A 27,566-nucleotide genomic window follows, 5' to 3' on the forward strand; every position below is an offset into this window, starting at 1 on the left:
CTGTCCACATGTTATCTCTCTACCTGGAAAAACTCCTAATACCATCTGTATGGCTCTCTCCTACCAATCTTTCGAGTCCCAACTCAAGAGCCCCCTGAAAGTCTTTCCTGATGCTAAGTCTTCATACTGTGTGTAGGTACTCCTCCTTCTTCTGTAACACTCCCAAACTATGTCTATTATGGGTCTAAGCACGTAGCATTGTTATTTTCACTATCTCCTGCACAAGAACCTAAAATATAAAGCTCTGAAGGAAAGAAATCCTATATAATTCATCTTTGTAAATCTAGTACTTATCACGGTATCCAGCACATAGTAGGGGATACACATCCCCACACCCACACAGATAGGCATGCAGCGTTTACTCAAAAGGCGTTAAAAGGCTGAGGACAAAATTTATAGTCACATTAATTTTAACTCTTGGACAAACACTACACCCTATAGCTTCTTTATATTCACTATAGCACAGAGCCTTCTTGAGTTGAGTCATGGAGTAGGTTCCATTTGTCACGGGAAGTAAAGGTGGGAGATCTCACGATCTTGTTTCTTCTATAGAATGGTCAATTTCACTTGAAAAATACTGGCTGTGCACTAGACATCACAGATTCCCCTAAAGAGTTCACTCCTGGGAGTTTACAGTCTCAGAATCTATAGAATATATTTCAAGAAAAAGTTTGTAGTAAGTTTTTGGTATACATGCATTTCTGTGCATCAGTATTCTTTAAAATGTCATAAAACGAATGGGACCACACATGAAAAATTTGCTTCCAAATGGAATATTCATTCCTTATGTTAAGTTTTGAAAGTGAATACCAATGTCCTTCTGCTATCTCTCAGTTTTGCTGGTTATTAGGCTTCAAATCACTGTCATTGGGCAAGCAGTGAACATGCAATCATTATTTCATATTTTTCTTTCTCCTTCTCTATCATCTTTAAATCCACAATATCTCAATCCAACTGATGTCAGTAAACCCAGCCTGTCCCAACTTTTCTCTAAAACTCTTAAAACTATTTGAATGAGGTGTTGAGCAGCTGTCAGTTATGGAGTTGAAAATAAAAAAGAGCCTGAAAATTGTATGTCAGTATAAAAAGATTAGGTGAAGCAATTCAGAATGTTTAAGAACTTTAAATCAAGTTAAAAGCAGTTACTATGGCCAGACCTCATGAAACTCCACTTAAGAGTCGCATTAACCTGGCAGTCAAAACTATTTAAAATGAAGAATGTTTTTTTCACATTTCACTCACTTTCGGCATCAACCAAAAAAAAAAAAAGAAAAGATAACAATGTGAATTGGCATACGGCAGTACAGTCATGTAACAGTAACCTCCAAGATTTAGCTTTCTAAGGACAAAGCTAGAGCTATTAATCTGTGCACTAGATGAGCTATATCCCTCTAGGGCCAAAAGGGATAATTCTTCAAATGAAGAAAGAAAAATTAAGATATTCTAGAAGCTTTTAGGTATGAAAAGCAAGAGAGAGTAGAGAAAAATGCACAATTTGGAGACCCACAGTAGCTGAGTCCAAGATTCAATACAAATCTACTGAATTTGGCATGAAGTCAACACCCTCACCCAACCCCTCTTCCAATAATGATAAGCATGAGAATTTGGCTTCTTACTTTTTAGTCTAGAGCTATGCTGTCCAACATGGTAGCCACTAGCCATATGGGGCTATTTAAATTTAAGTTAATTAAAATTAAAGAGAATTAAAAATTCAGCTCCTCAGTTACACGAACCACATTTCAAGCACTCAATAGTCACATATGGCTAGTGGCTACACTACTGGATGGCACAGATACGGAATCCTTCCATCATCACAGAAAGGTCTACTAAAAAGCACTGGAGACACATGGCTGGAAAGTTTCAGCGCTCCACTGCTCAACTGAGTTCCATTCTGATCATTCTACCTATAGGAGGAGACTTGTCAGGTCCTCAAGGTAATGTGCAAAAATTCCACAAGGATTTACCTTTTACATGGAAGAGTTAAGGAAATGCAGGCTACGACTCAGCAGACTGCCATATTGGCCTGAGCTACACTCTCACTAGTCAAATATAAATCAAAATGCTCCCACACATCGATTTAATTCGTGACCCCCTGCTGACTAATATGCACTAAGGAACCATGCCCAGTCTTTCTGGACTTCACGCAGCTCGTTGAAAGCCAGGGTAGCAAACATTCATCTACCTAAAAAAATAGGAGTTGCCGTTAAGCTGACCTAGATTCTTCCTGCCATCCTGAAAGGGCTTCCCGCCCTACACTAGGATTTGTTTTTGTTCTCTGATGGTGGTTGTTAAAGAAGCACACTTCCAGAAAAACAGCTTCCATCCATCCTGCCTCCATGCTTAAGCCTGCCAAAGCTGTCATTCATTACGCGAAATACAAGGACAACTGTGAGGTTCGTTAATGTGCTTTTTATTCAACATCAACCTCTAGAATCGTAATTAAACCTTTTAAGTCCTACGGACAGACTGAACAGGCTCTCCCAGTCCCCTATACAATGAGTGGTAAGGCACAGTGTGGTGTACCAGTGTACTACAATGAGAACCGGACTCATTGGAGTACTTCCAGTCCAAAAACCTGGAATCGGGAATCAAATAAGTGTTCCAACAGCCTAGCTGTGTGACTGGCTAAGTTACCTAATTTCATTCTTATACAACCTCCTCCCCAGAGTTCATTCACTTTCAAGACAATCCTTACTGCTTCAAGACTCTTCAGCAACTTAGTTAACAGACTTCCAACCCACATCAACCCCGCCTACAACTCCTTCCCCCTTCCACAGCATTAATCTCCAGTCCTCTGATTAGTCTTGACTAGTTCATCACAGTTCCTTATCCTGTCCGCTAAAAACAGACCTCCCTTGGGCTTCCCTGGTGGCACAGTGGTTGGGAGTCCGCCTGCCGATGCAGGGGACGTGGGTTCGTGCCCCGGTCCGGGAGGATCCCACATGCCCCGGAGCGGCTGGGCCCGTGAGCCACGGCCGCTGAGCCTGCGCGTCCGGAGCCTGTGCTCCGCAACCGGAGAGGCCACAACAGTGAGAGGCCCGCGTACCGCAAAAAAATAAAAAATAAAAAACACACCTCCCTTAAGGTTCTACCTCTATGACCCTCTTCAGGATTCCTCATACACTCCTCTCCAGCACCTAACACAATGGCACACATCGGGCATCTCAGTACATGCGTATCAAATAAGTAACTGAATCAATGCCTCATGCAGAATCAGCTATCAACTCTTTACAGATGACTTTCCAATCTGTATCTCTAGCTCTACTCTCAGCCTCTCTCCTAAACTCGAGTATCACATTTCAAATGACCTTCTGAACATTTCTACTATGTTCTAATGGTAGCTCAAGTTTAACATGTCCAAAACCAAGCTCACTGTTTTCCCTTACTAAGCCCACCATGATATTCTGATTTCTGTTCATTGGAACAGCCACTCTCCTAAGCCACTCAAGTTCCAAACCAAAGCCTGCCTTCGTTTCTAGTCTTTATTTTCCCTCAATCCCCATTCTCCAGTCAATTCCACCTCCATCCTTCCTCCACTGCCCTAATTCAAGTTTTCATAAAGTCATACCTGAACTATTATACCCCTAACCAATCTCTCATTTCTAATCTGATCACAAACGATTGCCAGATTCCTAGTCCTAGAGCACCAACCTGACATTACTTCCCTGTTCAAACTCCCTTCAATAGTTCCCAATGACATCCAGAATTAAATCTAAATTTGGCTTTCCAAGTTTTTCCACAATCTGGCCCCCAGTTATCTTTTGCTAATCCCATCTCTCACATGCCATTTTAGCTTTCCTACCTGTAAGCCTTTACTCATGTGGTTCTCCTTCAACCTGGAATGTCCTCTCTCCTCACCTCTTTCTGGGTGGAAATCTTCCCTGTGTTTTTCGAGACTTCATTTAAATGAAAAGCCTTCTACACTCCAACTCCATGTTAGCTCCCTTCTTTATATCCCTCTGATAGAAAGACAGAGATGACAGTGATCTGAAATCTCAGCTCCTTATCCAGTCCTCTGCTGTGGCCACAGTCACACCTTCGGGGACCCCAAAGAGAATATGAGGAAAGGAAAGATGAGGTAGATGAGCATTCCTTGTTACTGCCTATGACTTTGGCCTCAGCACGGACGTGATCTCAGGAACCAGAGCTCATTCTCTCCAGCCTTGTTGTTTTGAACCTGAAGGACTCATTCTGTTTAGATCTGTGGTTTTCAAACCTTTTTTAAAAGAGTATAACACTTTTTCAAAGGGCCTCCTATAGAGATCCAACGTATAAATGTGGAACTTATCTTGCTGGAACTAGCACCAGATAAATGTTATAAAATGAATTTAACTCTCATCAGTTATTCCATTATAAGTAGATTATATATTCATCTTTTTTTTTTTTTAGTCTATCCTTTTCTTCCTCCTTTAGTTCATGGAAAGTTCAGGCCAAAATCTTGAAGGTGATGACCTCATTTAAAAATATCCTAAGACCTTGAAAAATATTCTATTAAAGCATAACTCTGTATGCACTCACCTTATGAATCAAGGATAAAGGGATGTCATCATGGCTAAATTAATATAAAACTGAAACATCATTTTTGGTTAAAAAAATAAAGGTGAAGAAAAGTTCTGCTACTTCTTTAGCCTGAAATTCTTTTTGCATCAGATTCATGCTATTGCATGAATGGAATACAATGCTGGAGGAATAACATTTCAAGAGGAAAAGCAGACTGAACATGGTGGTTATTTAAAGAATCATCAACTTGTTTGCATGCAAATGACCAGAATAATGAAATAAGCAATGCTGCCAACAGGACCCAGAAGCAATTGTTTTTAACTAGAATGCTTGAAGCGTTAGCCACCTAATTCTAGAAGAAACTGACTTACTAATCTTTTCCTTTTCTTGGATAATACCAATCATATATTATATATTAACACATTGACAAAATGTGTATTGCAAAGATATAATTTTTCGTGAACATCGCTATCACATCATTATTTACTTGACGGTAGGTCACACTGATAAAGATATATTTACCAAGATTTATAGTGGAAAGGAAGGGTTTAATTCCTCTGCCTTGAAGATTTCTTAAGAAGGCAATCTCTGAAAAAGCGTCTACCAAGAAAGAGAAGATGGCACATGGCACAAAATCAAGGAAGATATGTCATTCCACTCAAAACCTCAACTAACTGCAATAATCCACACACGATGCCTAAGAAATGCAAGCCGTGTAGCCTAAGACAATAGAGAGCTGTATAGCTACAAGGGAAGCATCGATAAAATGCTACGATTCCCCATAATTCAAAGCATTTAAAGCACCAAACACAGCCTAGGCTGGATGCATGCCTTAGGCAGGGAGAAGAGAAGTCTAAATGGATGGATGTGAATATGAAGGAAACACTTTAGAAATAGGCCATAAAAACAAGTTATGATAGGTCCTCCTCCCCTCCCAATACTGTCAGGTAGTTAGAGTTATTGAGCAGACATCACTTAGGACAGTGAGAAAAAGGCTAGCCACCCCTCCCCTTCAAAAACGCCTCGACAAGGTCACAGATTTATCAGTGTCACAAATGCATTTACAAAATATTACAGCAATAAACTCTGGTTAGAGTGGGTTCCACCTCTATATTCACAGGAAAGAACAAACTCCAAACTTCTCCTAAATTAAAAGGTAACATTAGCAAACTCTCTCTCCCTCCGCCTGCGTATGAAATCTCTCCCACCTTCCATGGAAGAACAACAGGAAATCTTCTTTCTGTTTAAAACTAGATCAGTTGTAGGCAATTAACTTTATAAGCTTAGTTTTGCCACAGTCTTATTTAGCACCAACTATCCAGTCACACAAATAGTGGAAGCATCTCCACAAAACAGACTGCCCTACCCATCTCATTTTTTTAAAACACAGCAACAAGCCACTTCTCATGTTTGATCCAACAACTGTGATCTATTTTTTGATCCTGAAGCCACAGACTCCACATATATCTTTATTACTGTACAAGGAAAACTGTCACGCTGAGGTTTAAATTTTCCTATGTGTACCATGCCTCTCCTGAGAATAGATCCATTTTAAGACAAGGCTCTCATGAAAACTGAGGGGAAGAGGGGCAGATGGCCTCAGAGAGAAGTTTCTTGGTTTGTTGCTTCAACTCTAACGTGCCAGTATGGCCCTAGCAATGACACAAAGTCCAGCCATACCAGGACTGTACAGTGATTAAGTAAATGGAAAGAGGTTCTCTTACTTGGGCTGGTATGTAAATCTCTCCAACAACGACCCAACAACCAAGTATGATCAAACAGGCTAGAAGTCAGTCCTTCAGGCTATGGAGACATCAGATAGTGACAGCCCTTCATCCACTAAGAGAGAACAAACAACGTTTGCTAAGAATGACAGTTCTAAAAGCTGGTAACTAGACAACCACTAAATTAAATTCATACACAAAGGCCTCGTGCAAATTCTAAACCCCAACTACCGGTATTCATGACAAATGAGAAAAGATAGGCTATATACGTATTGGAAATCAGATTGTGTGACAGGAAAATGGTGAGTGAATAAACAACCTTTGGAGTGATGCATCTTTATACTGCTTTTCAAGACTGAATTATTATCACCATGTTCTCTGTTCACATTTATGCTGATGATTTCAGGGGCAATGGAGACCTAATTTCCAATTCATTCATTGCTTTAACAAATGTTTACTGAACACATACTACGTGTAGGGCATTAACCTCATGCTGTTAAGGATACAAAGATGAATAAGCAGTAGTCCCTCCTGTAGAAAGGCTAGGAGACACCTACCTATGGACACATGTCAACATATGATAACGTAAGAAGTGTTAAATATCATGGGATGGCTAGAGAAATTGTAAAAGAAGTTGAAAGGAAAATATTACATTCAGGCTGGAAAGTACATTAAGATTTGAAAAAGAAGCACTGGACTTGGGTCTTATGTACGCACAGGATTGAAACATGCCGATATAGAAGACCAGAGGATGGGGCATTTCTGTTGGTGAAAACAAGTTTGACAAGTATGAAATGCACAGGTATAGAGAGGGAAGCTGGGGCAATTTGGAGAAAGATGTTTGACAGGAAGAAAGAAGATAAGTCTGGGAAAGCCCCTAAGGAAGTACAGAAGAGGGGCAGAAAGAAAAGGCACCTAACCCACCTGAAAGTTCATGTAAGTTTCCTTGAGAAATTGGGAGCTGGATCTCGAAAGATATGTAGGAATCAGCCATCTAGATAAGCATGCTTCAGGAGGAGGAGGTGACATACAAAAAGGCTGAGAGAGCGTGGCATATCTAGGACACATTTACTTTGGTTAAGTAAAGAACACGGTGGGGCTTCCCTGGTGGCGCAGTGGTTGAGAATCCGCCTGCCGATGCAGGGGACACGGGTACGTGCCCCGGTCCTGTAAGATCCCACATGCTGCGGAGCGGCTAGGCCGGTGAGCCATGGCCGCTGAGCCTGCGCATCCGGAGCCTCTGCTCCGCAACGGGAGAGGCCACAACAATGAGAGGCCCGCGTACTGAGAAAAAAAAAAAGAACACGGTGTGCACAGCTGGCAAGAGGTGAACGTGAGAGGAAGACATAAGTCAAGTGATAAAGGGCACTGTAGGCCACACTGGAGGAGTGTAAGCGCCATCTTTAAGGTGCCAAGAAAATATTTCCAGATTTTTTTTTTTTTTTGGTACGCGGGCCTCTCACTGTCGTGGCCTCTCCCGTTCCGGAGCACAGGCTCCGGATGCGCAGGCCCAGCGGCCATGGCTCACGGGCCCAAACGCTCCGCGGCATGTGGGATCTTCCCAGACCGGGGCACGAACCCGTGTCCCCTGCATCAGCAAGCAGACTCTCAACCACTGCGCCACCAGGGAAGCCCAACATTTCCGGATTTTAAGCAAGAAAGTGACAATCTAATATGTGTTTCAGAAAGATCTGCCTAAAAGCAGTGTTAAGGATGCATTGAAGGGATGAGACTAGAGGTAAACAGACCAATTAAGGGACTATTAGATCAGTTTAAATCTACTTTCCTCATCTGTAAAATGAGCATAAGGGTAACTAAGACAGTGGTGGTGAAATTGACAGGAGTGAATGCAAGAGACAAGCAGGACTTAGTTACTAACAGAGGGGAAGGGTAGCAAAGGAGGAAGTACTCTAAGATGTCTCCCAGATTCACTTAAGTCACTGGGCAGCTTGGTGATACCCTTCATCAGCACAGAAAATATAGGATAGTGGGAGGTTTGGGGAGAGCAAAAGTGCTAAGTTCAGTTTCAGACATGTTGAACTTTAGGAAAATGTACTTAAGTGTTTAAAACGATGGGTTTTGAAGATAGACCTGGTTCTACCACTTATTATTTGTGCCTCTTGGACAAGGGTCCTATCATCCTCTCAACTTCCTCACTGGTAAAATGAAGCAAGAGAGACAACTACTTACAGGGTGACAGTAAGGATTAAATGAGATCCTGAATGAAGATACAAAATAACAGTTGCTGTTTTGTCATTAATATTATTTGAGATAACTGTGGAATATCCAGATTGAGATGTTCAGTGGGCACCTTTGGAACATGGTCTGAGGTTTAGATGCAAAAGGCTGTGCACTTTACAGTAAGTATAACACAATTTTTTTAAAGTGGTAGGAAGAATTGGGGCATTGGGACTTGAGACATAGATATGCCAATTTACTGGATGAGGAGAAGGGTAAACGATGACTGCTGAGAAGCAAAGTAAGGCACAGTTAATAAACATCAGAGACACACATTGCATTATATGAAAAAGGGCAGTCCCTATTTTCTTGCAAGTAATATGGTGAGTTAAATGAAAAAAATAAAGCATTCTCCTAACTACCCAAAGAGAACTATTACCCTAAAAGGAAGAGATATGAATATAGTAAAATAAAAAGGTTTCTAAAGTGAAATAAAGCCAAATGGGGGTAAATCATCAAATTAATATGAAAACCCAGGATTTGTCAAATAAGACATTGTAGGGCTTCCCTGGTGGCACAGTGGTTGAGAGTCCGCCTGCCAATGCAGGGGACACGGGTTCGTGCCCCGGTCCGGGAAGATCCCACATGCCGCGGATCGGCTGGGTCCGTGAGCCATGGCCGCTGAGCCTGTGCGTCCGGAGCCTGTGTTCCGCAACGGGAGAGGCCACAGCAGTGAGAGGCCCGCGTACCAACAACAAAAAAAAAAAGACATTATAGGCAGATGTTAACACGGTTTATGGAAAAGTATGAAAACAGAGAACACTACCTATTATTTTTTCAAAGGAAAAATAAGAAAGATACATGAGAAAGGAATGAAATTGGCTACTACAGGAAGGTGGGTGGGAATGGGCCAGGAAGTACAGGGAAGGGAGTGACACTTCTTTACATAGTTTTGATTTTTGAGCCATGGTAATGATTAACATGTTCGACATATAAACTTAAATCAACAAGGATAGGTAAAGCACTAAAATTGAATAGAAACAGAAATCAATGCTCCTTAGTATACATCTCATTGAAAACACACACACACAAGGCACTAATTTGTGAACTTGTGAACACAGTACTCTGACCGTCAACCTTCACTGGATCTATTTTAAAGGCAAAAAAGAGTGGCAAAAATCTTGAGCTTCACTTGACAGTTTCGTTGTCTACAGTATTCTCTGTGGAGTAATTCCAAATCTAGTTTTTGCATTAATTATAAGAAACTGATATGGCTGGGAATCAAGGGTCTCAGTGTGGGGGAAAAAAGTACAAATAAGGAATGAGAAAAGGGGAGAAAGAACCTTAGTTTTACAATAGAATTGAAGACATTAGTATGAAATCATGATTTAAATGAATAAGTATAAATTTTAAATGTATCCAGATATATATAAATATAATTTATTTATATAATAATAAATATACATGTAATCTCCTAGTTCTGTCCACTGAAACAAGTCAACCGCAATGAGCACAACTCTTTGGCATCTAAATACCAGTTGCCCACTGAAAGGAACCACAGCTTCTTGCAGAAATAGCTGATTCCAGATCTGGAGCAGGGAAAATACAAGGTGAGCTTAGACATCTTCTTGTGACATAAAATAAGAAAGAACTTAAAAATTAACAGAGATATGTCAAAAGGATACAAGAGCCAGACTGAAGGGGTTCCCTTTAGCCAAATTTGACGGTAAAGAAATATTATCACACTGAAACTGTTTTAAATGTATGAGTCCGTTGTGATTTTCAAATAAAAAGGAGAGGATGGGGGAAAGGCGAGCTCTTCTTTATTCAAGAAGCCCTCTGCCCAATACAGGGGAATGACAATTAGAAAAAGCACAATTTTATAAACACTGGTGTAATATTTGATTTAGACAAGGTTTATCAATGCTGCTAAAACCACTAGATGAAGTGTTTGAGAACAGGATCTTCAATCTCAAAATATCCCACAAATTACTTATTAATGACAAAGGGACAAAAGTGGAGACATCTGTAAATCCACATCAACCAAGTACTAAACCTACAGTTAGCAAAGGGATCAAACTCGCCACTGCTAAAATTAGGACGAACTGCTATTATGTTGCTCTTGATGTGATGTTAAAAGGTGGCAACATCAGCTGTGCCATGTTCCTGCCTATGATTACAGTCTGAATCAAACTAGGAGGAAACAAGCAAACAATCTGTAGAACCGTGGGACATTCCACAAAGCTGTAGATCTGGACTCAACAAAATGTCAACACCATGAAAGACATCCCGCACACACACTCCTTAAAAGAACCTTAACAAACAAACAAACAAAAAAAAGTGGAGGGCAAGGGAATGGTTCTAGATTAAAAGAAAAAGAGACGTGCAAACCATATCCAATGTGTGATCTCCAGTGGAGTCTAGATCAGGGAAGACAAAGAAACACAGATAGATAAAGAATATTACTGGGAAAATTGGGGAACTTTGAATATGGACTAGACATTAAATAATATTGGTGAATATTAAATTTCTTGAATGTAATGAGGTTGTGGGAGAAGATGTCCCTATTCTCAGGAGTCTGGTGCTGAAGTATTCAAGGGTGACGTGTCACTAGGCCTGCAACTTGCTTTCACATGGATCAGAAAAAAACAAAAAGACATGTGTGGATACATTGTTTAGAGAACTAGAGATAAAACAAATGGGCAAAATGCTGACAGTTGATGAATCTAAGTAAGGGGTGTACAAGCATTTGTTATACTTTCAACTCTCCTGCCGTTTTGAGAGTTTTCAAAGTAAAAGTTGAGAAAACCAACTGTATCCCTCAGGAATCCACCCACCCAACTATAACTGCACCAAACACGATGCCTGGTACAAAAGCAGACACTTGATTTAACAATAATTTTTAAATTCTCATTTTTCTTCCAAGTGCCTTATGGGTTAGCTACAGAAATACAAGTACTTGATTTAAATATAGTATATAAAATATAAGGGGTAAGTAAAATCATAAAGTCCTGTCTGTGTTAAAAGGCCAGAAACTTGAGATTATAATCACTGTCTATTTCTCCAAGGTGACTGGATAATTCCATTTACTTCCAAAAAACATTCAACTCCGCGTAGGATCTTAATCTTACTGCCACTTTATTCTTCACTTTCACCTTAGAGACAGTTGAGTACATCCTGAATTAATCCTTTCAGCACAGAATTTTTCAATATTCTCAAACGTGTGAGGGACTTACAAACGTGATTAGCAGTAGTAGTGGTCAGAAACATAACCCCCATCACTAAACCGTGGCTGTTTTAATGAAAGCCATATATATAAAATACTTCCTTCTCAAGGACATTCATACATATGATCTTATTTTATTTTTAACACCCTGTAAGGTAGGTTGTTTTTGTTGTTTTTAGCTCTTAAGCAAAGCCCTAGGTTTATGCTGTTTTGTAATCTAGACCGGGTATTCTGCTTGCCAAGCTGGCCCAGAGATGGAGAGATTTGCTTCGGGAAAGGGAAACAAACAGCAACTAACATTCATGTGATTACTAACAAAACTAAAAGAAAGGAGACAAGAGGTCTCTTCACAGTGACGTGTGCGCACAAGATATGCACAAGGAAAAGTGAAGTTCGGTGTCATTTAAGCTAATCTCTATTTGAACCTTTTAAGAGATAAAACCATTTGAGCAGTAATTTAGTACTGAATTAACTTTTTTTTTTCTCCCTATCTTTGAAGTTTTCATTGTTTAAGTAAGGGTTTCTGCAAGAGAATGAAGCCGGGTTCCTCTTCTATTCAGAAGCTGATTATGTGCAGTAACTTCTGCATGGCTTGGCTTATCCCAGGCTGATAATCAGCAGAGAGCCAAATACATACCACGTTTGACATACAACCTTTCCCCCCAAGACCGTCCCCAAATACTGCATGATAATCAAGTGTTCCTACCACTGAATTATCGTGCTGCATAACCTTCCAGTAGCAAAAACTGAACTCTGCGGGGGAAGGATGCCAGGCGGGGAAAAAAATAAGGGAAGAACCATGGCAGATATTAGTACCAGATAAAGGCTTTGAAAAGATCCTTCAGATAACAAGTTTAGCAGTTAGACTGAGAAACAAAGATTTCATATATTTTCTTAAGCCAGTAACAATTCACCCTCTATGTAATCAACTAACATGCGATCTGCCACAATGGGAGAGATGCCTGTGTTTAGTGAGACAGCACTGCTCCCCAAGTCAACGCTATTTAAAGTGTTAGCTAATAAAGACCTGGGCTTTAGTGAACTTCCTTCTGGCTTCCCGGGTAGTACTTCTTAGCGACTGATGCACCGAAAACATGAGCACCAAATGCTCCTCTAAGGTCGCATCTTTTGGAGCATCTTCAGAGGGGCTGATCTCATGTATGCCAAGTCAGCAGCTCCAGACAAGGCTCTCTGACACTGACCCTTCCAAAGTCTCCAACTCCTCAAGGCTTAACGTTTTGCCCCAAAGTCTTACTTTGCCAGCTTGTAATTTGTGAATTCAGTTACACTATTTTCATGCTATAGTAAATGCCTGTATTCCAACACGTGCTACCAAATAGGCACAATACACTTTCAGCATTCTAGGGTTTAAAGTTTCATTAAAGTAATGGCAACAATATCGATACATTGTGGCTTACTGGAAAGAAAGACATGTACACACCTGTAAAGCAGAAAAAGGAAATGTCTGTGTGGGCATATATTTTAGATAAGCACGTGTTAGTTAAACTGAAAGATGCAAAGGAAAGATGTTTATGCTCAAGGTGGGCAAGGAGATTCAGCCGTCCTACAATTATAAACCAAAACAGTTAAGAGGAAAACCGATCAGAGAGCAGTTTTATGCAAAGGCAACCAGCTGAAGGCTGATCAGGGGAAACCACTTTCTTCCTCAGTTTCACTGGAGAATCATCAGTCTTCCAGAATCATCGGGATTGGGCTGAAAAGTAATAAGAAATGAGGGCAATTAGAGAAGGAGTGAGAAAGCAATTGAGGAAGGAACAACCTTAAGACAAAACAATGTGGATTTTGAATCTGGTGCAAGGAGCAAGAATTTGAGATTAGGTTTTCTGCAAGGGCAGTGTCCTGATCCTGTCCAGGAAAGAATTACAGCTGTGGTAGGAGGACTTAAATTCTGACTCAGAGAGCCTGGGATCGGGGGAATTGGCTAGAGAGCTTCTGCTTAGTAAAACATGGTTTGGAGAGGACGTTGAGGCTTCCAGAGAATGTTGTGGAGAAATAATCAGCCCCATTTTATTTCAGTCCAAGGGTGAAAGCTAAGGAGGGGAAAAAAAGACTCCAAATTTCAGGGCCCTGGAGACCGGGATGACAATGGTGTCACGTGCAATAATGGAGACTTTGTGAAAAGTTGAGATCTAAGATGAAAGGTTCAATTTCTGACATGTTAACTTCTAGATTATTCCTAGCCAAGTGGAGATATGGTACAGACAATGGGAGAGATGGGGCCCAGGAGCCCTTTGTTTTTAGGGAGATTCCTCCCCACCCCCTCCAGGGACCTCATAACAATTCCAACTTGACACTGCCGTCTAGTGCTGGATGGCTCAAGAGGATTTAGAATGCCCACCTTACCAAGGAAGACTGCCGAGAGCAAGCCACTTATTCTAGGCATTTTTAAAAGTCCACGCCACTAGAATATCAACATCAAACACGGAGTAGCATTTAAATATGAAACAGAGCACTTTCATTTCAAGGCTATTTAACATTTCTGAAATATCAAGATCAAAATGGTGGGTCAAATGACTACGTTCCAGTAAAGCATCTACTAAAAGAAAAACTTTTCCCCACCCCACATTTCTCATAAGATAATCACCCCATTCAAGACACCTGTCAGTCATAAGAGATTTTTTTTTTTTTCCTTAGTGCTCAGTTTTCTCAAAACCTTACCACCAAGCTCCTCTTTTGAGTAATAATAAAGGCCACACATCACTTCTGCTGTGCATGTATATAAATACCTCCATCTCCCTTTCTTCTAACCCTAGTTCAAGGCCGACTGCTCCAAAGCTTTTGAGAACCAGCACAGGAAGATCTTCAAAGAGAAAGTGCCCATTAACCACAACAGCAGCTGCTGGCTACAGCCTGCAATTTAAATCTCTGAAAAAGAAACTGTGGCTTCTGAAATTTAAACAAGGAGGTGCCACTTGTAATTACAAACATTCCAGTGGGTTCCTTCCTTCATTGATGGTTTCCAAACAAAGGCTTTTTATTCGATTTTGGTGGCGCTCCCCAAACCCTAAATGTAGACATTCCTTTGTGCTTTTCTGGTGCCGTGGCCAGCTCAGAAGAGGGGCACAGGAGGCGGGTTTTTCCTTGGCCAGGGCTGCTTGGAACTCTCAAAACCATCTCATGTGTAATTACTTGTTTGGCTAGAAACCAAAAACCCCAATGCTTCAGTTTATAGTCCACGTTAGATACATTTGAGAAGGAACTTCTTAAAAGACAGACACACAGACAGACACACAGACACACAGACACACACACACACACACACACACACAAAACCTCACATTTCACGAACCCTGGAAAATGGAACCAACCTATTTTCCGAGAAACCAAAGAAGTTCCGAAATTAACGCTGAAGCATTCTAACATTTCTAGCTGAAATTAAAAATTCACACTTTAAATGAATGGGGCAAATACTGAAAAGTAAAAAAGAGTAACAGTTTCTCTTCCTACCACCCCGTACCCCCATCCTACAAAAATAAGGCCCCAAAACTTACAGCTCCCTATGGGTTTCCCACACCAAAGGCATTTTCTGATCACTTCAGTTACAGAATACAGGCTGAAATGAATACTCAGCCAATTAGAAATGGGAAAAGATACCTTTTTCTTTGAAGCCATATATTTACAAAACGCAAAGGCACTCATACCACGGAGACATTTAGAGGAAAATATTCCGAATGAGGGCACCTCACAGCCATCAAACTAAACTAGCCTTTCCTACAGAAGTCCTCCTACGGAGAGTATTCATTATGAGCACATCCAGAAATGGCCAATCTCACCAAGGGTGTTTTCCACAGCTCGCCACTGAGGAATTAGCTACAATTACTGCATATTTACACAACCATATTTACACAATAAAACTCATCTTATCCGTTCCAAACAAAACCTTGCTCAAAATAAACCAAACCACAGGAAAAGGTCTCCTCAGTGCAGGCAGTAATCACGCTCTGGCTTTTCTAGCTCCCGCCTCAGCTTCTACCCACTGTACCAAGCCTTCACTCTACCTTCCTGGGTAGAGCAAGAGTAGGATAAAAATCTGTATACCAGTGGATAAAATGTACATGCAGCTAATGATACTGTGATTATGGGCGTAGAGGAAGAGCTGTATCTTACAGAAATTCATTCTAAAGTAATTTATGGAAGAAATGATAGGATGTCCAGGATTTGTTTAAAATAATCTGGGAAGGGGAGAAGGTGTACAGAAGGTGATGGACCATGGGTGGTAAGTACCAAACCTGATGATCTGCAAAGAGGGTTAATTATGGCATTCTCTCTACATTTGTGTATAATTGAAATTTTCCATAATAAAATGAAAAAATAAAGAAAATATGATCGATGTTTAAAAAAAAAGGGTCATCTTGCAACAATAAAATAATTTTTTCTTTAAGAAAAAAAATTATTCTGAGCTTTCTCCCAGCCTTAACGGAAAGGGACAAGTACCTGGTAAGAAAATCAAGATGTGTTTTTGTTCTTGACTTAAGGACCCTTCCTTTTTTCTTTAGTTATGTGGAACCAGTTCTCCTGTTAATAAGACTCCTTGAAATGACAAAACGAAAGGTTCAAAGTCTAAAGCTGAGGCTTCTGTGCTTCTGTGAAGCCTAGTTCTCACGCATCTGACTTAAACGACCGGGACACACATCCAGAGCTCTCCTCTACTCAGGTGCTTTGGACAACAACATTCACGTGTGGCTGCCACATGAAGTCCAGAGGTTTCAGAATGATTTGTCAACACTGAAGACAACCTTAACAAAAACCGGTCCTTTCTTCCCAGAGGTCACACCTCTGATCCCTCGGTTTATTACGTAGAGCAATAATTACTCTTGCTGCCTTCAGAATACAAACTCTTCCTACCCAAGACAGCATCTACCCACGATGCATATCCCTTACTGGGCATCCCTGCTGGGAGGTGGAAGAGAAGCTTCACTGGCCGGCTATCCGGAGACCAGCTCCCTATCCTGGAAGCACAGCTAACTCAGCCTCAGTTCAGCGGTAAGCACGGTCCCTCCCTCTCTGGGCTTTGGCTGTCTCACTGCAAAATAATGAGACGTTGCCACATGATTTCTAATATCCTTCCCCTTTCAAAAATTCCATGATTATAAGAATCTCTAGTTCCTCAACAGGTGATATTAAGAAAAAGAACTTTGCATTAAAATGTTATATTTTCTATTAAATAATTTTAAATGTGACTATGAACACTGGCTGAGCTTCTGTATACGTCCATATATATACATATATGCATGTGGATACACACATATTTGTGTGAGTACACAAACACACACACACACACACACAGGCTGATACCATTAGGTGCGTATATGGGACTAATTGCTTGCAACTAGAAGCAGCAAATTTTCAATTCTGCAACAGATGTCGCTGTGTGATTTCTCCTTTCTATGCTGGATTTTCAGTTGAAAATGCCCAGCATGATGGTCAGTACTATTCTTCCCAAGAAAGAGATACAACATTTGAATCCTTTGGATTTATTTTTTATAAAATTTCTTTATATACTGGTAAATTTCCATTCAAATCATAACATTGATTAGTTTGGTGCAATTTAAGAGATCCCCCTGCATAAAAATGGGCCTTCCGTTAAACACACAGGCACACACAAAACCATTTTTAAAATGTAAATTCTAAGTGGCCAATTAAGCATTAATATGTCACATACAGAAACTGAGAGATTGAGTTTATGTTCACAGCAATATTATCAAGTTTTTAAAGCCTGAAAATCACTTAGCAATATAGGCCAAGGAATAATAAAAATTCACTTATGTATAATAAGGCCAAAATGTTCCAGGTGTGGGCAAAAGTCACTGAAAACTCCAAGAGCACCCTTCATGATCATGAAAATTTTGGATTTTAGTTTTCACAGCATTTCTTTAAAAATAAATAGTAAGGCTAATATTATAATTGCAAGACCTCTTACCCATCTGACATTCACTATCAACCACTTCCTGACACATGTCACAGAAAAGTGACATCTCTTTCCATTCAACCGATATATCCGCCGAAGACCATCCATCTCAACAGGTAGCTACTAGCACTTTCTTCCGCTGTAATTCAGAGCTGGGAGAAAGGATTTCAAAATCTCCTTTTTAGACCCAGGAACCCATTACCTTCTGGGGTTTTAGAGGGAGCCGAGCAAGCTGAGCAGAGCAGGCAGGGAGTCCAGGGAGTCGAGGGCAAAGTCAGATAAGAATATGAAGTCAGGAAAAAAGAGAGGAAGCGCCAGTGTCCTGCCTTGGCTTCTTCCCTGTCCCACTCGCCTTTACCAGGAGGGCCATTGGGAAAACTGGATAAAGCATGTACAACATCCATATGAATAACGCTCTTTGTTCCGGAGAACTGCCTGCTCTTTTATTCCCCCCTTTTTTCGTATTTGTTCATTTCAAAAGATTGCTCAATGGGTCTCTTGTTCCTCCAAAATGTCCCAGGCAAATAATGCAAGCTTGTCTCGTCACACAAGTCACTAAATGAAGCCTTGTGCGTCTCCAGTGACACACTGTAAATATAAAGTGGCATTAAATGAGGGATATTTTATCAAAGCTATCACAGACAAGTGCAAGTCCCTCCCGCAGCTATTGGATTTGATGCAGGGAAAGGCGACAATAGCAGGGCGGCACTTTTGTAAAGTCCCTATCCCCAGTACACAAGCCCCAACAGGCCACGACAAGCAAAAACTCAGTTCCTGGGCTTCCCAGCACCACCACACATCCCCACCCATCAGCCATCCTCTCTACTGCTGAAAATGTAAGAGGAGGGTGACCAACCACGGGTTCACTGGGGGTCAGAAACAACATCATGCGAGCATCCCAAAGTAAACGGGCGTGATTTACACTGAGGAGTGAGCTTTGACAAGCCCATTTTAGCTGCATTTCATTAACATCCATTTCATCCAAACACCACAGGAGGGACGAGAGATTTTCTCCAGAGGATAAATGGATTCAGTTACAGGGGAAGACAGAACCTGGACCCACCGCACAATGGCCCTTGATGGCTATTCCAGCAAGGCTGTAAATGAAACAAGCCTTATGAAGTTAAAAGGCAACGCCAACAGGTTTCTTTAATCCTGGGAGTAGGAACTGGAGGTCTCTGAGAAAGCTTAAACTAAGAGGAGTAAAGAAGAGAAGTCCCCTGGTCCCCACCTGAAATCTACTCTCTGGGACTAGGATCTGGGGGCTAGGCCAAGACCCCTTCTCAAACTCAGCACCAAAAAACGCATTAAAAGAAAAAAAAAAGATTTAAAGAAAGGCGCCTCACACCCTCACTACAAATCAAACCCAATTACTTTCTAATTTGAACACAATGTGATAACAGCATACAAACAGGGATGTACACAGGAGCAGGAAGCTGCTTCCATGGCAACTGGCAACAGAATTTTCTTGTAGCTTTGACATGCACGGTTGAGTTCCAGACCGCTCCTTTCTAAGTCAGCATATAGCCCTCGGTGGGAAGGCAACTTCTTACCGCGAGATAGTTACAAATACAGTACTGTTGCTACTACCCGGAGCCTTCAATGAGCAGGCTGGACAGAGGAGGTATAATCTGATGCTGCTCTGCTGGCGAGCGGCATTGCAGGGCTCCCATTTTTAGTCCAAAGACAATATCCCGACCAGCGCTTGCCCCCTCCCCGCCTTTTTTTTTTTTTTTTTTTTTTGCAGCCGATACAAGTCTATTGTTGCCTCTGTTATGCGCCAGTTACCGAGCCTGTAACGCTCACGTTTAACCGACACTGGCGCTTTTTACAATGCAGCAGAACCAGGGATCTCTTTCAGGAACATTTCATTGAACCCATCGAGTCAGAGACATCACCCGAAATGAAGTTGTAACCACACCGGCATCGGCTGAACCCAATTATCTCGTAACTCATAAATTAAGAATTCACAGTGCAAAAACACATAAACAACATCCGGAGGCAGTGGCATGGAAGAAAAAATCCTCAGCTCTGGAACTGAAGCTGCCGCCAGATTCCCACCTCTATGGATCCCCGATAGGTTCCTCAAGTCGAGCTCCCTTGCAAGCCTGTCTTGAGGAGTGGGGGGGAAGCAACCACCCCGGCATCCCCCCAAATCCAAAGCTAGCACCCCCAGATCTCCCCATTTCCTACAGCGTGTCTCCTGCGGTGTTTATGTAACTGTGTGTCCTCTAGCGTGTAAACAAAAGGCACAGCCCAAGCGGAGAGGCACCCCGGGAGCGGCACGGTGGCCCCGGCGCTGCACCCGCCCGGGTCGGGGGCTCCGCAGGTGGGGGCTGAGCTCTCGGTGTCCTCCGCCACTTGTTGCTCGCGGGTCCTGCGGCTTCCGAGCTGCGAGGAGGGGCTTTGCAGGCGCCGAGCCCTGCTGCATCCCCTCCTGCACCTCCCCGCCCCCCGCGGCCCTGCGCCTTGGAGTCCCGGCTCCCTGCTCCCAGCCCGCAGCAGGCGGCCAGGGGCGCTGGGACGCCGCGCGGCCAGCAAGCGCGGCGGTGGTGGGAAGGGGAGGCAGGGTGCAGCACGGCCGGGCTCTCCGCTGGGGAAGAGCTCCAGCTCCCTTTTGTTAGCAAAAGCAAACACTGCCCTCTTCTTTCCCGACCGCGCCAACGCGCCCGGCACACGGTCAGCCAAACAGCGTGCTCCAGCCGAGTGCTCCGCATCTTCAGGGAAGGAGCGGGGCGCGCAGAGCCGCCCCTGGGCAAATTCCCAAGACAGCTCTGCACGCAGGGGACGCCCGGAGGCCCGGAGGGTGCCCGCCTGGCCGCAGAGGCCGCGAACGCTCCCTCCACCACCCCCGAGCTGCCGAAAATGACAGGCAGCCTGGAAATCCGGGGTCCCCACTCGCGGCGGAGGACGCTGTGGGGCAGGCGGGCTGCGGGTTCCCGGCTTCTTCCCGCAGAGGCGGCGACAACAACCGCCCCCCCGTGGGGCCGGGCCCGGGGAACTTTCCCTGCCTGGAGCCCGGCCAAGGAGACCCGCAGCCGGGCGGAGGGGGCGGTGGGGGCGGAGGGGCCGCGATCCGGCTGGAAGGAGACACGAGGGGCGAGCTGTTCGTGGACAGGGGAGAAAAGCAGAGCGCGGGGAAAGCAGGAGCGATCAGACAAATCTGGAGATGTCCTGTGGACCAGTGAGGAATCGCGCTGGAGGGGGCCGCTAGTCAGCCATGGGGAGGTTTCGGGGATGGGGAATGGGGGGCCTGCTGGAGAGGTGGGGGCGAATGGGTAGCCCGGGGAAGCGGGAGGACCTGCAAGTTACGGGGACAACAGCGAGTTAGGGAGGGTCCGGAAGGTTTGGCGGGGGTGCTTGCGATCCACCCCCTTCCCCTATATTCTCTAGCCCCCGGGCCCCACATTCTCACTCCACTCCGCGCCCCGCGCCAAGCCGGGGAGAAAAGGTGTGGGTGCAGCCATCCCTACGAGCTCTAATTCACACCAAGCTGGGCAAGGGAGAGGAGATTTACCGATCCCCTCAACCCCTTCCATTCTCAGCCCTGAGTTTCCTCTCCACACTCCCTCCGATTTGGATTTAGGAAGTGGGGGAAGGTTGTCATGGAAACGTTTCCCCCCTCCATGGCTACGGCCACTGGGGTGCCTTGGGAGATTTCGGGGGCCAACCGGCCGGTGCCCACACCTACCTGTGGGGATCAGTGCCGCGGCAGAGAGGAGTAACAGCAGAAGCCGGAGTCTGAGACCGGGAGGCGCCGCCGCCACCGCCGCCGCCGCACACTGGGGTCCGCTCGGCAGCACAGCACTCGCCATGTCGGGCACCTGCCTCAGACTGGCGGCGGTGGCTTCCTCCCGAGCCCAAGCGGACAACTAATGAGATGCTAATGACATGCGCTGGAGGAGGAGTCCAGACCGACCAATCACATCGCCGCGAGCCGAACCCGGCTCTCGGAGGAGTCACCCCCTCCCCCACCCCGCCCCCTGGCGCTGGCTTCGGCGGCGCACCCGCGCCACCTAGGGGCGGGGCCAGGGGGAGGGGCGTATGCAAATATGTTTATGTTAAAATTCGTTTTCGGTTTCCCGGGATCAAGGAAAAAGTGTTCTGGGCCCCTGGCGCACAGGGGCTCCGGCTCCGGGGGCGGGTCTAGCTTCCCGTACACCTTTATTAGGAATGTTTATAGCAATCGCTACATCAACCAGACGACGAGAATCTCCCTAGGAGACTCCCCTGCCCGGTACGCCGAGTGCAACTGGCCTGGAAACAAAACGTTGCAAATTTCCGTCACTCACCTTGCACCGAAGGAATAGATCTTTGGGAAACGGGGGCTGTTCGGGAGTAGAGAGTGAGGAGGCAGGTCCCCGGATTGACAAAACAATCTGGGAGAAGTGCATGCGTGCTTTGCAGGTCCGGCGGAGCGGGAGAGCCCGCTCAACAACCTAGCGGTAGACTTGGGCATAGTTGGGAGAAAGGAGCCGGAATCGGGATCTGGGATTTTCGAGTCTGTGTGTTTGCGGTAGATTCTCGGGAAAGGTAGATCGAGGAGCGTTGGCTCAGGCTCCCCAGCTTGCTGAAGGTCTCCTTCCTGGTTTTAATGTATATGTGATATATGTGTATTTAATATACATGATGCACATGTATTATTAGATAATTACGATTACACACACTCAACAAAAAATCTTTTCTGTGAAGGCTTCGGGGTGGAGGGCGGAGACGGGGTGTGAAGAGAAGGTCTGCCATCTTCCTCCTTCAGGGCTCAAACCCACTCCCCCTGCCGCCCCTTTGCCCCTCGTCCCGCCTAAGGCGGCTGGGGACCAACAGGTGCTCTGAGCTTCCCGCGTCTCTGGGAGAGGCTTTCCAGGCTGAAGCGACTCGCTTCTCGGACTCGCTCTCCCTCCCCGAAATTGCCTTTGCTTTCTTCTGAGCCAGGCAGCCGGCTCTCTTGTTTGTCTGCTTTTTAATTACTTATTTTCTTCCCCTCTAGAAGAACGTGTGCGCTCTGACCCTCTGTTGCTCAAGCATCAAATTGAAGGACGAGCCATATTAAGTGTAAAGGTTTATAATAATTTAAGTATTCATAGAATGCAGAACAATAAGATGTAGGAAATACAATTTGCATAATAAATATCAATATCACAACAGCTAAAACAAACCATGACAAATTATCTGTGGCTAAATGACCAAGAGATTACTGAATGTAAATTGCTAAGTCTGAGCTATAGTCTAGAGAAGCCCTCTGTCCTCATCTTGCTAAAAAAGAAATAAATAAATGTTACATATCAGAAAGGAAGTCAAGATCTGCCAACCCACCAAATGAGTTACACTTAAAAACAGCCTCCTATTATCCATTATGCATAAACTAATTTCAAGACTACCCTGTCTTCACAGGCCTGGATATTCTGCACTGTAATTACAGGCCCTAATACATGAACTGCAGGCAGTCCTCCAGAAGTCTAGAAAGCTCCAGCAGGCAAACAGCACTACATGAGGCAGGAAACCATCACCACATGGTCACCGGGATAATGTCCAGTCCGCAAAGTCCTACCTATTCTTAGCACCTCCAGAAGTAAAGCTACCTTGATCAGACCAAATGCAAAGCAGAGTCCCTCCACAATCAGTATAAAAAAAATTGAGGCCATATGTATGCTGAAAGATGTATAAACTATAAAGTAAGTTCCTATATCCCAGTCAATCTAGCACCCTAGCGTAAATTTATACTTGCTATTATTATTATTATTACTACTTTTGCATTTATTGAGTTCTTACTAAGTATTTTACATGTGTAATCTCATTTAATCCTTGGAACAGTCCTCATGGCACACAGTATTCTTGTATTTTTTAAACACAGAAAGATTAAGCAATTGCCCTAAGGTCAAAGTTTGTAAAATTGCAAAGCTTATGCAATTAACCACTATGCTATACTGGGCCTCAATAAATATTTGTTAAGTAAGTGAATAAATTTCACATTACAATGCATGAATAATAACATAAGCTACATTTTAACATAAGGTGAAAATATGCCAGCAACTCAGAAGCATTTTTTTAAATAACAGGATTGCATTATACTCCTAAGGAAAAGCGTTCCTTATGAGGCTGTAGCTCCAAGAGAATCTAGTCAGGCCCCAGTCCTCCCACACTAGGAACACAGTATGGGGACATTGGAAGATGTGGAGTGTTTTCATCTCCCTTCATTCTCTTGGCACATCAAATGAACACCTACGCAGATTTCCAGTTGGCAAAGAACAACATGGGACATTTCTGTAGGAAATGCTAATGCTGTATGACTTACCTCCCCAGAAGAATGCAGATAGCTTTAGAAATTTCCACCAGAAAATGCCACCCCTGCCAGACATTTAAGGAACTTGCACATCCAATTTCTCAGGTCATGGGACATCTTTAGCACTACGTCTTCATGGAAACAACCAGAGCTGAAAATTTAGGATGAAGCTGTTGCTACCCTATCCACTAGCCACACTCCTCTGCCACCCTCAGCTCTTTCACACTGAAGATCTTGCCAAATGATTTAACATATGGAACATGTGAAGAACGTATCAAATTCCTGCATCTGCTAGATACAAGTTATGACTACTCTGGCTTTCTCATAGTAAAGCTCGTCATTTTCTGCTTCGTGGACTAGAACTCCTCCCCAAGTATGAGTTCCAACATTTTTTCCCCTTGCTACATGAATTTAACCAATTTTGAAAACCAGATGGTGTTTTTGCCATTTATAACTGATAATCAATTGTTTTGTGAATTTAATTTTTCAAGAAAGAGCTGAATAGTCATCAGAATTACAATCTGGGTGCTACTTGTGTTAGAATAAAATTGCCAGAAGCACCAAGAGCCCGGTTCTTTTCTTTTCCCTAAGAAAACTTGAAAGAGCAAAAGAGAAAGAGACCCTAGATTGTTTGCCTTCCCTAAAACAGTTGAGAAATATGGATAAACATACATGAAAAATAAGCATTAAAGGAAGATTCATGTTTTGGGAAATACATCAGAGGCAATCAATGAGAACTAGTGATGTCCTGCTTTTCAAAAATGCTAATTACTTGAGTACCCAGGTATAAAAAGACAAATTATTAGGGAAAAGAAAACAATATTTTGAAGTCAGCATTTTCCTTGCTACTGGATTATTTGAGTACCCATAGGAAAGTGGTTTAATCAGTTTGCAGACTGAATGTTTTTGTCCCCCCCACCCCCAAATTCATATGTTGAAGCTCTACCCCTACCCCCTAATGTGATGATATTTGGAGGTGGGGGTCTTTGGAAGGTAATTATGTATAGATGAGGTCATGATGATGAGCCCCCTGTGATGGAATTAATGCCCTAGGAAGAGACAACAGAGTTTTCTCTCTCCAACATGTAGGCACGGAGGAAAGGCCATGTGGGCACAACTGGACGGCAGCCATCCCAAGCCAGGAAGAGGGGTCTCACCAGAGCCCAACCCTACTGGCACCCTGATCTCAGACTTCCAACCTCCAGAGCTGTGAAAAAATAAATGTCTGTTATTTAAGCCTCCCAGCCTATGGCATTTTGTTATAGCCACCCGAGCAGACTAAAATAATCCCTAGACCTCAACTTCCATTGTCAAAAAGGTTACTAAAATTACATTAAATGTCGACTTTTAATGGAAAGTCTTCCATAAATTAAAGTAAGCTAGCAGTATGTTAGATATTGGACTGGAGAGACTCTTGGTCTACCTAGTAGACATCTCACCTATTGTTAGATTATTAAGACCAAGCAACTATCAGTTTATGAATCTTTGTGAAATATAAAGCTAGCTAGATCTATATTTTTAAATGAGTAAACACTTTACCCACAGGTTTATTCTTCTAGAATCATAGAGTTGACAGCAAACCCTTGAATATCAGTGTGAAGAAAAGGGAAGTACCGAAGTAGGTTACAGAAAACTACTACACACACACTAGGTCAAGAAGCAGCCCCAATGGCCATGAAGGGAAATTTGTCATAGGGACCCAAGTCATAGTTTTTTCCATCATATCTAGGAATATATCCAGGTATACATGGCTGATCCAAATATATATTCATTAAAAGGAAAGAAATGTATAGCACACCCCAATGGAACAATCACTGTTAAGTTGTGGGAATACAAAGATGAATGAGAAACTATCTACTGTCAAGGAACTCAGAATATAGTATGAACAGTACAATTATTATATAAGGTAAGTGTTTTTTGTTTGTTTGTTTGTTTGTTTTGCGGTACACGGGCCTCTCACTGTTGTGGCCTCTCCCGTTGCGGAGCACAGGCTCCGGACGCGCAGGCTTAGCAGCCTTGGCCCAGGGGCCCAGCTATGTATGGTAAGTGTTTTTATAGTATGTGCACACAGCTCTATATGAACAGAGAAGGGAGACACCTATTATACCCAAGAGGCAAGTGTGAATGTCTATATATCAAGGGAAATTTCACACAGGAGAATGTTCATGAGCTGAGTGCTGGAAGTTGAAAAAGACTCCATGGGGTGCACAAGGACAGAGGGGGAAGATGTGACTAGGGAGGTCATTTACAAGGCTCCAAAGCTTAGGAAAGCATGGATCTCTTAGGAAAGTTTAGGATCACAGGTCGCCAGAGGACAGGTGGCAAGAGAAGAGGCTGGGGAAAATATACAGGGATCGGGGAAATGTCTTGACTGACATACTAAGAAGTTTTCATTGGTGATGATAGGTAATGGGAACCCATTGAATTAGGAGAATTTCATGGTCAGATTTACATTCTGGAAAGATTATTTTAGTGGTATCATGGTTTAAAAAAAAGGCCTTAAAATGAACCTTAGATTTGTATTTTCAGCATTTGAGTAAATGTTGGTACGATTCACCCAAGACAAGTACAAGGATATGGAATAGGTCCATCTGATTGCTTATTGTTTGTTTGGGGGATGGGCAGTGGAAGAAGATGATTTCACTTTGGGACAACTTGGCTTTGAGGTGTCTTTGAAATACTTAGCCAGGCTATAAGTCTGAAATGCTGGTCTAGAACTCAGAAAAGTGACTGAGCTGGGAGTCAAGAGCATGCAGGTAGAAGTTGAAGCCAGGGACTTGAGCAGGGGTGGGGCAAGGGGGAAGCAGTGGTTACCTAGAGACAATATATTGAAGGACTTTTGAAAAATAAGCCAGGTGTACCACTCTGATGAACACCAATTATTTAAGGAGTGGATGGAGCTTAGGAAGGAGAGACTGTGGGAATGGGGAAAGAATAAAAAGAGAGCTAAATAAGGAAGAGGCAGTGATTAACTGTGTCAATTTCTTGCTACAAAGAAGTAAAAATGTACATTTCACAAGAATTATCAAGAGTTGACAACAGAGACGAAATGCTGAGGTCCAGTATGTGACCAGTCTGACATCCCATGTAAACAGCTTGATTCAAGTTTGACAATACAAGGAGACAGATATGTGCTCACTTTACTTATCTTGCCAGTAGGGCAGGAAGATGTGATTTGCTAGTGATTTTCTGATATGGAAGAAATAGCTTTAGAGTTTTTCAATTTGACATTCAATTTCATTGACACTGACAAGACAGCCTTGGGTAGGATAGAGGGATCCTTGCAACTGAGGTAACTCAACTAATTATCACATGTAGACCTTAGTTTTTATTTCCAAACTAAAATATGATTGGTGATGATGCTGTAAAAGTTTTTCCCAACAATTTTAAAAGTCACATTATCCTGGTATGATATCATAATTGTCAGATCTAGCTTTGTGATAATTCCATAGCAGTACAGCATAACTTCCCTGGCAGCAGGATTTCAGCAAGATCCATTAAAGACAGATATTGATATCTATAGATTTTCATAAAGCTGCAAATATAAAATAGCCATATTATGAATGTGAGATTGTATCACTCATGCTGCTCAAAGATGACAATGGTAATATACTTTTGTAATATGAGTTGTAAACAGGACAAGTTCTGAATAGAAATTGTCTTGATCATCTATCCTGCAGTCCCAAACAGGAAAAAGTTTTTAGGAGAATGGTCTCACAAGCCCATCCTTGG

General features: G+C 43.0%; 1 protein-coding gene across 8 annotated transcripts in view; it reads right to left on the bottom strand.

Annotated features, from left to right (window-relative positions):
* Positions 1-21,408, bottom strand: part of CADM1 (cell adhesion molecule 1) — a 344,102-nt gene extending 322,694 nt beyond the window's left edge. For 4 of the 8 annotated variants that reach the window (XM_067751100.1, XM_067751099.1, XM_067751095.1 and 1 more), the window contains exon 1: positions 21,249-21,405. In XM_067751100.1, the coding sequence (XP_067607201.1) occupies positions 21,249-21,372 (124 nt within the window). In that variant the 5' untranslated portion in view covers positions 21,373-21,405. Of the gene's footprint in view, positions 1-21,248 lie in introns of all 8 variants that reach the window. The other 4 variants (XM_067751101.1, XM_067751094.1, XM_067751093.1 and 1 more) reach the window with 2 other exon arrangements.
* Between the last annotated feature and the right edge of the window lie 6,158 nt (positions 21,409-27,566).

The sequence above is a fragment of the Pseudorca crassidens genome, chromosome 9, assembly GCF_039906515.1.
Source record: "Pseudorca crassidens isolate mPseCra1 chromosome 9, mPseCra1.hap1, whole genome shotgun sequence".
Classification (NCBI taxonomy): Eukaryota; Metazoa; Chordata; class Mammalia; order Artiodactyla; family Delphinidae; genus Pseudorca; species Pseudorca crassidens.